General features: G+C 38.1%; 1 protein-coding gene across 2 annotated transcripts in view; it reads right to left on the reverse strand.

Moving 5' to 3' along the window:
- The window catches only part of Ttc6 (tetratricopeptide repeat domain 6), a 204,124-nt gene that overhangs the window by 106,549 nt on the left and 81,383 nt on the right, over window positions 1-16,192 (reverse strand). For both annotated transcript variants that reach the window (XM_076941850.1, XM_034514438.2), the window contains exon 7: window positions 618-759. In XM_076941850.1, the coding sequence (XP_076797965.1) occupies window positions 618-759 (142 nt within the window). The remainder of the gene's footprint in view (window positions 1-617; window positions 760-16,192) is intronic.

The following is a 16,192-nucleotide window of genomic DNA, read 5'->3' on the forward strand; positions in this document are numbered from 1 at the left end:
AATGAGTTAAATTAAAAAGAAAATCCTAGTTCTCTCACTCTATTTGAGTTTAGAGACCATATTCCCAGGAATCATGGTGGTGTGAGCTGGAATCCCAGCACTCAGGAGACTAACAAAGAAGGATCTCCACATAGATGCCAACATAACCTGGGCCACACAGCAAGATGATGACATACACGAAACAAGGTAAATATGATTTTACAGGGTCACATTTAACACCTGTGGTTTTATTACTTACCATTTTCTGATTTACATTTTAAAAGTGTAAGTGTTCAAAGACATAGTTCACATTACCAAATATCGAAGTCCTCAATAATGTTCAAGGATGTCAAGAGAGCCTTAACCAATATGTTTAAGAGCACCTTAGGTGGAGAAAACACCTAAAACAGTAAAAGCAAGGTTCGGGGGCTGAAGAGATATGTCAGTGGTTAAGACCACTGGCTTTTCTTTCTCTAGCACCCAGGTTCAATTCTCAGCACCCACATGACAGCTCACAGCTGTCTGTAACTCCAGTTCCAGGGCATCTGATACCCTCACACCAATGTAAATAAATAAATAAATAAATAAATAAATAAATAAATAAATAAATAAATGAAGTAGTTAAAAGTACTGCTCACTTCTTCTCCTGAGAGCTGCAGACTTGCTTTGCTGGCTTCCCACTGATTTGTCTGTTCTGATTCAGGGAATTTTTTTGCTGGCACTGGAGTAACACCAGTATATTTCTGCTTCTCACTCATAACAGGAACACCATATATCAGTCTACAATGTAACAAAAACAATAGATTTGTTTTTAAAGTTAATGGTGAAGCAACAAGGACCACCCTCTTTTTGCTTACCTCTGCTTAAGTCAATGCACTGGCATTTACTCTCGGAACTTGGAAGCTATCATGAAGAAGACAATTCAAAATAAAAGAAAAATCTGGCTCTGAACACAGTTGAGGAATGGTTCAGATTCACTATATGATAAAAGTATGTTTGCTTTATAAAAATAACAAAACACATTTTAAAAACTTTATTTGGGGCTACAGAAATGGCTCAGTTGATAAAGAGTAATAGCTGTTCTTCCAGAGGACCTGAGTTCAATTCTTAAAACCCACAATGGCAGCTCTTGACAGTCTCTAGTTCCAGTGGATCCAAAAACCTCTTCTGGCATCTATTGGCACAAGATATGCATGTGGTTCATAGACATACATGCAGGCAAAACACTGATACCCAGAAAACAAAATAATTTTTATAACACATTTCTAAATTTCTTCTCCACTCCAAATTTACAACCAAATATTCATTTCTTAGACTGGGGCCAAATCACCAGCCTAAATAAAACTGCCAAGATGCTTGTGGCTTCCCCTTTTGAATTTACATCTTGTCAAAATAAAAATGTTTATTTGGACAGAAAAGGTGAGGTGTTGGAGATTGGTTTGAATGCTTTAAGTCAGTAGGTAATCTGCATGTACAAACGCTAAAGGTCCTTGTCCCCAGCTGGTTTTTGAATGATCAATAAAGATGCCAACAGCCAATGGCTGGGCACAGACACAGAGTTGCTTGGGCTAGGATGCACAGAGGAACAGAGAGAATTGCCAGGACTCAGGAAGAAGTATGGGGCACAGGAGCAGCAGGAGATAAGGCAATGGGCCATATGAGATTCTGGGCTAGTAGCCACTGGCCACTTCCTCAATTGGGCCTAGGGAAGCAGGTGGAGGATTAGAAGTTTTGCCTAGTCACTGACTTAGCAAAAGCACTTTAAAAATAAGCTTGTGTGTGTGTGTGTGTGTGTGTGTGTGTGTGTGTGTGTGTGTGTGTGTCTTTCATTCCCAAATCCAAAGAGCTGCTGGGCAGGTGGCTGAAAGTGTGAATCTGCCAGGAGAACAAAGCAAGCAATGTAGAAAAAAAAAAAAAAAAAAAAAAACCCTCACTGAAACAACTGGATCTTCCCTCGTCAACAATACAGGCTTAGAGCTACAAATGTCTATAGTATGCATGCATATATAATATAAGACTTGAAGTTTGAAAGAAGAATGTATCAATACTAAATTACCTAAGAGACTTAGAACATGTTGATGTTGCATGTAAAGGTGCTGTAATAAGTTTAGAATGAGCGTAAGTCGGGCTAACTCATATGGCGGCAGTAATCACACAAGAAAGGGCTACTGGTGCCTCTGGTTTTGGACATTCCATTGTAGAAACAGAAATAGCTTTGTGTGTCATCAACTGTCAAGGATAAACATACACAAACCCAGTTGACTTGTCATTTAATAATATGCTGAACTCTCAAAGCCCATCCTACCAGCTCTTCCTGAGGAAAGCTAACTCTTCCATCACAGCCACCTCTTATCTTACCTCGTCAAATACCTGGATTCAGAGAGAAAGTATAACCAACCCCCAGCAAGCTGAATACAAATACATAGAAAGTCTGTCCTCCTCCTGATGGTGGTGAGGACAGTGACATGAGACCTCCCCTGGAGCTGGTGTGCTCTAGATGTGACTCAGGACCACTCTCACTGTGCACTCACACATGTACCATTTAGAAGGAAGAAGCTTCTGGTGTGCCTGCTGGCATAGTCGGGACATGCTGAGTTCCTCCACAGTAGTGTTCCAAAGTTACTGCTTTTGTTAGTTTTAATTTTTATTTTGCCAATGAGAGGATCAAATAAGAGTGAAATTCTGAGACAGTCACGGATTCTTGATTCCTTGACTCTTAAGTAAGGGGCTATGTTACCAAAATGGGCTTCCAGTTCTGAGCCTTCCTGAGCCAGAAGGAGGCGCTCCCTCAGCAGCCAGTTCAAGTGCTGGGTGGGTATGTCTGCAAGTCTTCACAGGCCCGTTGATTTCAAGCCCTCCACTAAACAACCATTGCTCGATTCCTTTTTACTTCAAATAACTAAAATATTTCTGTTTTCTGCAACTCAATCTTGACTTCTAGGTCTGAATAAAGACCTAGTCAAGCTTGACTTCTGGTCAAGATAAAGTAGTTTTAACATCACTGTGGGGAAAAGGGGACAGTGAATAGGGGTAAGGTGACATAAAATATATCAACTACCTTACAGTAATGTTGTTCTATTTATTTAGCTGGAAGCCATAAATGCAGTAGCAATAATCACTTACATTTACTGTCTTTCAGTTTCCAAAAGCACAATTATGTGTTTTAGGTGGTCAAGTGAATGTGGAAGGAGCCACTGACATGACTTTCTGCAGTGCTACAGATGTCTATTCTGTCAGACACACCCAGAGCCATGGCCATCCAAGGTTAGCAATGTTTCTTACATGTCAGACATGAGTTAATTATTTGGAAATTTCTCTCTTCATTTTCCATGTTCCCTCTTTCTAAGAGAATCCTATCTTCCTTCCTAAAGTTCTCATCTTTAGGGAACACCATCATCTTATGAGTTCAGACTGAAAAATCTCCAACATCCCTTGCCCCACTTCCAAGTGTAACTGGCCACTCTGTTCTCTCCTGTCCATCATATCTTCTCTCATCTGAGTCCTGTGCTGTCAGTATTTCTGGTCCTTTTCCTGCCCCTGCCGACTCTCCCTCCTCCAATTCATGTTACATACCTATGACAGAGTCTATTAACAGGTGTCAATCACTTCCTCTCCAAACACTCCAATGATTAAGATATAATAGGGCCTGAACTGTGGCACCGTGCAGCCAGGTTCCTCCATACCATGGAGTCTCTCTATCCTGCCAATCTTATGTCACTTCCCAACCCTCCATTTGATCTATATCTAATATGAAAAAGGTGGACTAGGAACTGGGCAGATACTGGGTACTAAGTATATATCACTATAGGGGTAGACAAGTCAGAATACAACTGTGGCTTCTGGTGGCTCTGAAAATGGAACAGCAAGGGCTCCAGGATCTTTATACATCTCCCTCTACCAGTGAAAACTCATTTTTCCTCCATAATCTTCCTACTATGTTTGATCTGTTCTTTCATTTTAGAACATCGTCCATCTTGTCTTATATATTTCTCTTAATAGAAAATAGCCCAGGGCTGGGGGTGGGGGAGGACAAAAATAATTTTCTGCTTCCAGAGGACATGAATGTAGTAGTTATGAGATAAATGGTGAGCTTTGGTTAGAGAAAAAAAAGAGTCTCATGACCAAAAGTAGACCCTGGAAAATCAAAGCCCAGCCTAGGATGCTGTAGAGGTTCTACACAGGTCCACCTCACTGGAACAAGTCTCTTGTATGTACTTTGCAAATCATTGACACTTGCCAGACACCCAATGAATCAAAAACTGGAACTATGTAGGCAGTTATCCATGTTTTCACCCTCTGGGTAGGTGATTCTGATATTGTCTGAGAGCTCTGATTACCACTAGCTTTTCTAAAACTGCTTAATCATAAGACACCCTGAGGAGAGTATCAAAAATACAGCTTCCCACACCTCCTTTGGAGATTCTAATTCAGTAGGCTTGCAAATTAATACACTAGTCAAGCATAACAAATGGCCTTTATGCTCAAAAAGTCTAAACATCACAGACACTGGGAAAAGACTGAGACTCTGTGATGAGGCCATAGCCTGGGCTTTAACCCTAAGTTGGCCACTTACGATTATGTTGGTGTTATGATTTGGATATGGTTTGTATTCACCAAAAACTCATGTTGAGTCTTGTTCCCAAAAAGTAGCAATGGTGAGAGGTGGGGCCTAGTGAGAGGTAGGGCCTAGTGAGAGGTGGGGCCTAATGAGAGGCATCTGTGTCATAAGGCTACAGCTCTGATAAATTAACCAATGCCATGTTTGCAGGAATGAGTTAGTTCTGATGGACAGGAATTCATCTTCATTTATGTTTTTCTTACCTGCCTTCTTGTGCTTTCACTTTCCACCATGAGCTAAAGAAACATGAGTCCCTAAACAGATGCGGCTGGCCACTCTGGGACTCCTGAGACTCTAGTGTAAATCTGGTGTGTTGGTTGTTAATAAATTACCCGGGTTTGGGTATTCTATTAGACCAAAAAAAAACAGACTAAGACACTCAACTCAGATACTTTTCCTTCCTTAATTTGTTAATGGCAACAATGATTGGCTCTTATATCTACTGCTTAGGAATAATGTATGCAAACAGTATATGCTCAGTAAATGGTTGAAATTACAATCTGTATTGTTCTATCAAGGAAGAGGCTAACGGAAAAAAACAAGCCCCTTTCTCTACCAGTACAGGAGCTACACCTCTTAAAAACCATTGCTTTCTACCATCAGACCAGGATATAAAATATTTCTTTCTGTAAGTTGCTAACAACATAAGCTTAGAAGACATCTTGCTCTAAGTTGTAAGAACTCTAACTTACATGTAAGTAACTATGAATCACATCCTACTAAACAGAAGTTTCTCCCTCTGGCAGCCCTCCTCTGCCTTAGGAAGACCCTGTGGAGAGAAACTCTCCATCACAGCTTCACTCTCTTTTCCTTAGGAAGAGAACCTTGCTGCACAATGTACAAAATCTGAGGGAATGTCCTCAGGAGCCCATTGTCAATTTCAGGTAATTCACAGAATTTGTGCATAGGAAAACTAAGGATATTCACTTATGAAAAACTTATCAAGATTTTATTTATATGCACTAGGCTGTTCTATATATCAGTTTCAAAACATTCATAGCTTCAGTTTAGTAGTTACTAAATTGATTTTTACAACCCACTTACAGGGTCTCACTCCACAATTTGAAAAACTGTGACTATATTGTTTAAAAAGTAGACTCTAGGACTGGAGGTACTTTCATCTTAGATGCTCAGCTACACACCAAGTTTCTCCATCTTTCTGTAATTTTTCTTTTAAATGTGCAGCAGAGATGCATGAAAATTTTACATGCCTTTTTTGAAAGCAAGTAATAGAGTCTCAAAATTATAAGCCTGTAGGAAAATATCTGTGTAGCTATATAAATTTTTATTTTTACAAAATATAGTTGGGGGTGTGTGTTCTTTTTAACCACTGTAAGTTCGTTGCTACATGCAAACAGTGACATCTGGTGGAATGACACTGTTTTACTTTCAAAAAAAATTATATATATATATATATATATATATATATATATATATATGTGTGTGTGTGTGTATATATATATATATATATATATATATATATATATATATCTTCCAGAAATATGTAAGTTAGAGTTACAGGCTAAAATTGCAAATAATTTCTTTTTTATGTCTTTCCATACAAAAACATACTTGTCAAGTGTCTTATCAAACATTGATATGTACACCGAAAGATAAAAACATACAATCAAGTGTCTCATCCAACACTGAGATGTACACTGGTCAAGTGTCTCATCAAATACTGAGATGTAAACTGAAACAGCTTTTTGTTGTTATCTCTGTGCTGTTAAAAAGACACAAAAAGTGGGGCTCAACAGTTAAGAGCACTTGCAGTTCTAGAAATCGAAGTTTTGATCTTCAGTACCTACACGGTGGCTCACAACAGTCTGTAACTCCATTTCCGGGAGATCTGACACCATCTCCTGCCCCCCATGAATACCAGGCATGGACACAATGCACAGACATACATGTAGGCCAAATACCTAAACATATGATAATACCAAGAAAAAGGACACAAAAGGTATAGTAATGAAAATATGTACTAAATGTGTCTGTAACAGAAATTTAACTGAGGTCAGAACTGATTCTGGTTCTAAGTTTCCCATGTATTTGGGAATACAGAACTTTGCCTTTGTCTCTTTATCCACACAAGAGTTAGGGTAAGAGAGCTAAGATAATATAACCCTGATGTACATTCTTCTATGACACATACCACCAACTAAACTTCAGACAAGGATTAAGTCTTAGAATCTCCCATATACCTCAGGTTATTACCTAGATTATACAGCAAGGAACAAAGTTAAGGATTAAAATTGGGCCAGAAACAGCCTGACTACTGAGAGATGGCAGACAATAAGGAGAAAGAAAGACAGTCCCTGATACCCATGCTGAAAGGACATAAAGAATGAGACACATTAACAATGAAGTACCAGAGACCACAGACAATGGTATTCTACAGGTAGCATCAGAACGTGCTAGCAGAAGCCATTTAAAAGTGGCACATTTTAGCAGGGAGGAAAGTGCTCTAAGAAATGGGGAATTAAAAAAAAAGCAACATTCAGAAATCCCAAAGCCTTATGAACTTACATAATTAGCATGGGGAAGTCCCCCACAGTTAGAGACATCCTTTGTCTAGACGCCTCGGAGGGAACAAGCACTAGTAAAATCAAATTGTAAGATACAGTTCCCCACACACTGAAAGCAAAGACTCTGGGACTGTAATTAGATGGTGATGGAACAAAGATGAACTACCAAGGGGGAGTGAGCATGCCACCTCCTATGCAGCCAGGTACTGAAAACTGGGGAGAATGCAAACTCAGGGCAAAACATAAAGAGAAAGGGCGTCCCAGATGCAGGAGGCCATGAGTCACAGAGGTCGTGAGATACAATACAAACCACCTGAAAGTAGAGCCCCCTGAGTCTGAGTCCCTGCTTTTACCACCTATGTACAGATGAACTAGTTTTCTAAATGCCACACTGCAGGTTCTTCACTTGGGAAATAAATATCTTATATGCTACATAGGCATTAGTACAGACAACTCTCCTCAGTCTCTATTATATAACTTCCTATTTTATTACCAAATATCACTAACTTCCTTGAAGGAGTTGGATGAAGTCTTCCAAGCACGGGCATTCATTTGTAAGTCATATGATATAGAGGGAACAGTGTTCAGACAATTACACATCTGTGTCTGCACAACACAGCTCATATCTCTCCAAAGAGTAGAAGCTTTCAAATTAACGCAGTGTCATTCTTATAAAGGATGTGCAATATATGTTTCACAGAGAGGCCTATAATAGCCATTATAATATAGAAAACCCAAGAGGAAAAGATCATCTTTAATGTACTCTCACCTATCACTGAAAGAAAACAGGTAAATTTTTAGACCCTGCTTCATATTCCTCAATACTTCAGTGTTCTGGATGAGAGGAATACAAACCTTTGCCTCTTGCTATCCTACTTCAAATCTTAAAGAAGTATTTTAGTACTTCCAAACTGGAAAGTGTAAACATTGTCATGGAAACCTGTCCTGTATTATTTTGGGTATCCAGAAAAGACCTCTTCCTTCAACTATGAGCATACAGAAAAATCCAATAGCAGTTCTATGAGGAGAACCTCCAATGTATTACAAAGAAATACAGTCGAGGAGCCCAATGAATAATGTCAGGGGAAAACAAAAATATCACTAAAAGATTCATATGGTCGACACAAAAAGCGGAATGAAATAGGTAATAAAGACTTATACAGCCCTTAGGCGACTAAGAAAAATGATTCTATAACTATTGGAGGAGGGATTGTTATTTTTGAACCTCACACCTCAAAACATAAAACCACTAATGAGCAGAAGTTTGAGAGATAAACATAACAAAATAAGTGATGTACATGAAGAATGCAAAATTAAAGTCCAGTGTATAGCTAATCAGTATTTTTAAAGAAATGCATAAAATAAATATAATGCAAACATTATTCAAACAAAATAGAAAAATCCTCACCCGAGGAGATATTGTAGCATATTAGGAGGGATTTGTATGTACAAGAAAGAGTTAATTAGAAAGCAGTCCACCCCCCCCAAACATATGCTAGTGAAATTAAAACAAAATTTAAATTCCTCTAAAGATCTGGGAGTAGCAGGTTACATACAAATAAAACCACAGGCTTGATTCAAGTTCTTCTCTTGTGTTAACAATAAGTAACAAGAATAAGTGAGATGCTAGATCCTGATCAAATTAACCATGTCTAGAATCACCTAGGAGGCAAACTTCTGGGATGCCACTGAGAGTTTCTAGCCTGGGCTAATTGAAGTGAAAAGGCCCATCCTAAGTGTAGGCAGTGTAATTACACACAAAGTGCCACTAGGAGCATCGCTGTACACTACCTGAGTAATTAATACTCAGCAGCAGGTAAACGGCACTTAGAACCATGGACCTTGAGACACTCACTTTGAGACTATAAACAGATGTGAAAAAAAGCCAGTTTAAACCCTAGACACTTCACTCAAGAGGTGGGGAGACACGAATGGAGGTGGGGAGCTAAAAGGATGGCTCACCTGTTAGCAAACACTGCTCTTGCAAAGGAGCCAAGTTCAGCTTTCAGCCCCCACTTGGATGGCTCACAACCTATAACTCAACTCCAAGGGGATGCAACATCTTCAGGTACCTGCACTCATGTGAACACACACAAAGAGAGAGAGACAGAGGGAGGGAGGGAATAGAGGGCAGAGAATGAGACACAGAGCTCTGTGTGCATCCCTAAGAGCAAGCAGTCAAAGACAGTTTATATATCTAGGTTGGGTATTGGGTTACACTTCTGATTGAGCACTACCAAACATATAAAGCCTTTGATTAACACTTTAAAAAATTGTATAAAAGCGAAAAGGAAAGGGGGGGTATGGGATAGGGGTTTTCTAGGGAGGGGAAATGGGGAGAAGGGATAGCATCTGAAATGTAAATAAAATATAAAATTTAAAAAAAAAAAAAAAGCAAGGGAAAGAACAGCTTCACAGAAGAGTAACTGACTTCCAAATACCACTGCAAAATGAAGTCAGGAACAATGTTTTTAGAGATGTTGTTTTTATTCATGTATATGTCTTTCTGTCTGCAGCAACTTGGCACATGTGTGTGAAAGGCAAGCACAAGAACATAAGCATCAGCAACCCAGGGTACTTGGCATCATTAGAACCTAGTTCTTCCACATAAGAAAGTCCTGAATTCACCATATCACTAGGAAAGCAAGATTCAGATTTAAAATCACTTCTAATGATGATGATAGAGGACTTTAAGATGAACATAAATAACACTCTCAAAGAATTTCAAGAGAACACAGGTAAACAGGTAGCAGCCCTTAAGGAAAAAACACAAAAATCCCTTAAAGAATTATGAGAGAGCACAAACAAACAGGTGAAGGAATTGAACAAAACCATCCAGGACATTAAAGTGGAAGTAGAAACAATCAAGAAATCACAAAGGGGAAACTACCCTCAAAATAGAAAACCTAGGGAAAAAAATCAGGAGTCATAGACACAAGCATCACCAACAGAATACAAGAGATAGAAGAGAGAATCTCAAGTGCAGAAGATACCATAAAAAATATTGACACAACTGTCAAAGAAAATGCAAAATGCAAAAAGCTACTAACCCAAAACATCCAGGAAATCCAGGACACAATGAGAAGACCAAACCTAAGGATAATAGGTATAGATGAGAGTGAAGATTCCCAACTTAAAGGGCCAATAAATATCTTCAACAAAATTGTAGAAGAAAACTTCTCTAACCTAAAGAATGAGATGCCCATAAACATACAAGAAGCCTATAGAACGCCAAATAGACTAGACCAGAAAAGAAATACCTCCCGTCACATAATAATCAAAACACCAAGTGCACTAGAAAAAAGAAAGAATATTAAATGCAGTAACGGAAAAAGGCCAAGTAACATATAAAGGAGAACTATCAAAATTACACCAGACTTCTCACCAGATACTATAAAAGCTAGAAGATGCTGGACAGATGTCATGCAGACCCTAAGAGAACACAAATGCCAGCCCAGGCTACCCAGCAAAACTCTCAATTACCATAGATGGAGAAACCAAGATATTCCACCACGACAAAACAAAATTATTAGAGTAGTGGTGCTTTTAAAATTCACAATGATTGCCATTATAATTAGAAAAAAGTTTGAAGACACCTGTAGGATAACTGGCATAATCCTAACACCTCTCTGGGTGTCTTAACTTTGCATAATGAGATTATGAATTTAAAGAATGCTGCTCTGTTGATCTTTGATGCTGCACATGATGCCAATAAAATTATCCATGGCCTGAGCTCAGTATGTCCTTTTTGGACAAACCTCAGGAATGGCATATATAGCTTGATCAGGCTAGGCTTTCTTGTCCTGAGAATACTCTTATTCCTGCCCATTGTGTTAAAGCTTATCTTTAACAACATCAACATGTTGGCAGCCAAAGTACATGGCTTAAACCTGAAAATGGACCCCAGGCAAAGTTATTAAATTAACTTGGCAAGCCAAGGATGGGTAAAGATTCTGCACAGAGCCTTACCAACCTAAGACAGAAATGCATTGCCTTTGATAATGCATATTCCATGATGGGTAAGGAAGGCATTCTTGTCAGAACTACCTAAGACAGACTCAGTCTTGTTAATAAAATAAAAAAGAAGGAGAGGTAGAGAGCCTTTGGGGCTACTTGGCAAGAAGCTGACATAGGCCAAGGACAAGGAAAGGGGCTGCTTGACAGGAATATGACATGGCCAAGGACAAGACTTCAAGCAGGAATCTGACATTAGACTAGAACAAAGAAGTAATTTCAGGCAGGAGTCTAAATTGTAGGCTACAAGAAAGAAGTAATCTCAGGCAGGAATCTAAATATTAGGCCAGAACAAAGAAGTAATTTCAGACAGGATTCTAAATTTTAGGCTAGAACAAGGAAGTAGGATTCAGACATAAAAATGACCTTGGGCTAGGATAGGGAAGTAGGCTCAGATACTTTGGTCATCCTGATAAGCCTTTAGAAACAGTGACCACAGGAGTGTTCATGTAACTGGATTTAATGCCCTGCTTTCTCTTTGACTATTTGTGTTTATTGTATTGCTTGTTCCTCGACTACTTGCATCTATTGTATTGCTAGACCCTCAACCTAGAACTGACCTTATTACATGCATGTAATCAAAATGGTATAAAAGCATAAAAGAAGAGGGGGTATAGAATAGGGGGCTTCTAGGGAGGAGAAATGGGGAAAGGGAATGACATCTGTATTATAAATAAATAAAATAGTCAATAAAAAAAGGGCTGCCCAACATCAAACTAAATGGAGAGAAACTTGAAGCAATCCCACTAAGATCAGGGACTAGACAAGGCTGCCCACTCTCACCTTACCTATTCAATATAGTACTGGAAGTCCTAGCTAGAGCAATTAGACAACAAATGGAAGTCAAAGGGATACAAATAGGAAAGGAAGAAGTCAAAATTTCACTATTTGCAGATGATATGATAGTATACTTAAGTGACCCTAAAACTTCCACCAGAGAACTCCTAAACCTGATAAACAACTTTAGCAACGTGGCTGGATATAAAATCAACTCAAACAAATCAGTAGCCTTCCTCTATTCAAAGGATAAACAGGCTGAGAAAGAAATTAGGGAAATGACACCCTTCACAATAGCCACAAATAAAATAAAATAAAATATCTTGGAGTGAATCTAACCAAGCAAGTGAAAGATCTGTATGACAAGAACTTCGTCTCTGAAGAAAGAAATTGAAGAAGATCTCAGAAGATGGAAAGATCTCCCATGCTCCTGGATAGGCAGGGTTAACTCAGTAAAAATGGCCATCCTGCCAAAAGCAATCTACAGATTCAATGCAATCTCCATCAAAATTCCAAATCAATTCTTCATAGAGATAGAAAAAGGAATTTGCAAAATCATTTGAAATAACAAAAAACCCAGGATAGTGAGAACTATTCTCAACAATAAAAGAACTTCTGGGGGAATCACCATCCCTGACCTCAAACTGTACTACAGAGCAGTAGTGATAAAAACTGCATGGTATTGGTACAGAGACAGACAAGAAGATCAATGGAATAGAATTGAAGACCCAGAAATGAACCCGCACACCTATGGTCACTTGATCTTTGACAAGGGAGCTAAAACCATTCAGTGGAAAAAGGACAGCATTTTCAACAAGTAGTGCTGGCTCAACTGGAGGTCAACATGTAGAAGGATTCAAATTAATCCATTCTTATCCCCTTGTACAAAGCTCAACTCCAAGTGGATAAAGGACCTTCATATAAAGCCAGATACACTGAAATTAATAGAAGAGAAGTTGGGGAAGACCCTCAAATACCTAGGCACAGGGGAAAAGTTCCTGAACAGAACACCAATGGCTTATGCTTTAAGATCAAGAATCGACAAATGGGATCTCATCAAATTGCAAAGCTTCTGTAAGGCAAAAGACACTGTCAACAAGACAAAACGGCAACCAACAGATTTGGAAAAGATCATTACCAATCCTACATCCGATAGAGGACTAATATCAAATATATACAAAGAACTCAAGAAATTAGACACCAAACAACAAAATAACTCCATTAAAAAATGGGGTACAGAGCTAAACAAAGAATTCTCAACTGAGGAAACACGAATGGCCGAGAAGCACCTTAAGAAATGCTCAACATCCTTAGTCATCAGGGAAATGCAAATCAAAACAACACTGAGATACTACCTGACACCAGTCAGAATAGCTAAGATCAAAAAGTCAGGTGATAGTAGATGCTGGCGAGGATGTGAAGAAAGAGGAACACTCCTTCATTGTTGGTGGGGTTGCAAACTGGTACAACCACTCTGGAAGTCAGTCTGGCGGTTACTCAGAAAATTGGACATAGCACTACCTGAGGACCCAGCTATACCACTCCTGGGCATATACCCAGAAAATGCCCCAACATATAACAAAGACATATGCTCCACTATGTTCATAGCAGCCTTATTTATAATAGCCAAAAGCTGGAAAGATCCCAGATGCCCTTCAACAGAGGAATGGATACAAAAAATGTGGTACATTTACACAATGGAATATTATGCAGCTATTAAAAATAATGAATTTGAGAAATTCTTAGGTAAATGGATGGAACTAGAAAATATCATCCTGAGTGAGGTAACTCAATCACAAAAGAACACACATGGTATTTACTCACTGATAAGCGGAGATTAGCCCAAATTTTGAAACAACAAAGATTCAACTACCAGACGACATGAAGCTCATGAAGAAGAAAGAACAAGTGAGGATGCCTAGGTCTTTCTTAGAAGGAGTAACTAAATACTCAAGGGAGCAAATATGGAGACAAAGTGTGGGACAGAATCTGAAGGAGAGGTTATATGGAGACCATTCCACCTGGGTATTCATTCCATGTGCAGTCACCAAAAATTGACGCTGATATGGATGTCAGGAAGAGATAGCCGACAGCAGCCTGATAAGGCTGTCTCATTAGGGGTCCCCCAGAGTCTGACATACCCAGAGGCAGATACTCACAGCTAACCATTAATCTGATCAAAGGTTCCCAATGGAGAAGTTAGAGAGTAAACTGAAGGAGCCTAAAGGGTTGGTGGCTTTATGAAGAGAGCAACAATACCAGCCAGCCAGAGCTCCCCAGGGTCTAAACCACCAGCCTAGGAGCACATATGGAGAGCCACATGACTCCAGCTGTACATATAGGGGAGGATGGCCTTGTTGGGCATAGGTGGGAGATGAGGTCAATGGCACCTTGAAGGCTGAGCACTGAGTGGGGGGGGGGTAATCTGAGGGTGGGGAGGGGGATTGGGGGGTAGGTGGGTAAACACCTTCATAGAAGCAGGAGGAGGGGGGATGGGATAAGGGGTTCCTGGGAGGTTGGGGGAATGCGGTAAGGGGATAAAATTTGAAATGTAAATATAATATCCAATAAAAGAGGGGGAAAAAAGGGCTGCCTTGGTTGTATGGTATCTCTTTACAGCAATAAAAATCCTAAGACACATACAGACATATGTAGATATATGTGTATATATATATATATATATATATACACACACACACATATATATATACACACACATACATATATATGTCTATGTATATATATACACATATATATCTATGTATATATACATATGTATATATACATATATATACATATATATACATATATACACACACACATATATATGTCTATGCATATATATACACATATATATCTATGTATATATACATATGTATATATACATATATATACATATATACACACACACATATATATGTCTATGTATATATACACATATATATCTATGTATATATACATATGTATATATACATATATATACATGTATATATACACACACACATATATATGTCTATGTATATATATACACATATATATCTATGTATATATACATAGATATACATATATACACACACACATATATATATGTCTATGTATATATACACATATATATCTATGTATATATACATATGTATATATACATATATACACACACATATATATATGTCTATGTATATATATACACATATATATCTCTATATATATACATATGTATATATACATATATATACATGTACACACACATACATATATATATATATGTCTATGTATATATATATACACATATATATCTATGTATATATACATATGTATATATACATATATATACATGTACACACACACACACACACACACAAGTGAGTATCTCATCTGTGTGGGTGTTTGTCTCCTCACCAGATTAGTGGGAAAAATGTTAATTTACAAAACTCAAGCTACACTTACAAGGATGGTAAGAGATGGATCAGTGTCATGAATTTTCATGAACAACACCACCAGAGCTTAGTAAATTAGAGAATAGATTAAATAAATTCTCTGTTCACACATAACTTAGGGAGAAAAGCTAACACTATAGAGTGTCATGTATTGTTTCAGCACATTAACAAGAAATATCTGAGCAGGTGCTTACTAACTAACAACTCCAATGTCTTAATACTTTTACTGATTGTTCTCTTGCTTTGAAACCTTACTTCAGGAAGACAGGTACAACTTTGAAATCAGCCTGGTATGTATAGCAAAATTTAGGATAGCCTGGGCTACATAACAATGAACTGCCTCCAAAACCACAATAAAAGTCCATACTAATGCTTAGGGGTATAACAATTACCGAGCATGCACAAGGCCCTAGGTTTAAATCATAGCACGCAAAAATAAAAATTTCATACTAATACATTGGCATAAATGTCTATAAATATCTCTACAATCACAAAATATATTTTAAAGTAGAGAATTATCATGAAATATTTAACAATATAAATGTACATTTGACTAGTACCTTTGCTATTCTGAATAAACTGAACATATATCCTTACCAGTCTACTAAAATATTCTTGGTATTTCTCACAAATAACAATTCTATGTGTAGAAATAGCAAAGCACTAAGGTTTCCTAACCATGGGTATTATTATGAGTTAGAGTTCACTATTCTTATTACAGCAAAAGCAAATCTATGAAGTGAGAGGTACTTGTTTTGTGTTTACAGTTACTTTTCTTCAGAACTCTTATTATTCAGGAAAAAAATAGACATTTCTCTGAACTTTTAGGCTTTGCAGACACGTGT

This window comes from Arvicanthis niloticus, chromosome 11 (assembly GCF_011762505.2).
Source record: "Arvicanthis niloticus isolate mArvNil1 chromosome 11, mArvNil1.pat.X, whole genome shotgun sequence".
Taxonomy (NCBI): Eukaryota; Metazoa; Chordata; class Mammalia; order Rodentia; family Muridae; genus Arvicanthis; species Arvicanthis niloticus.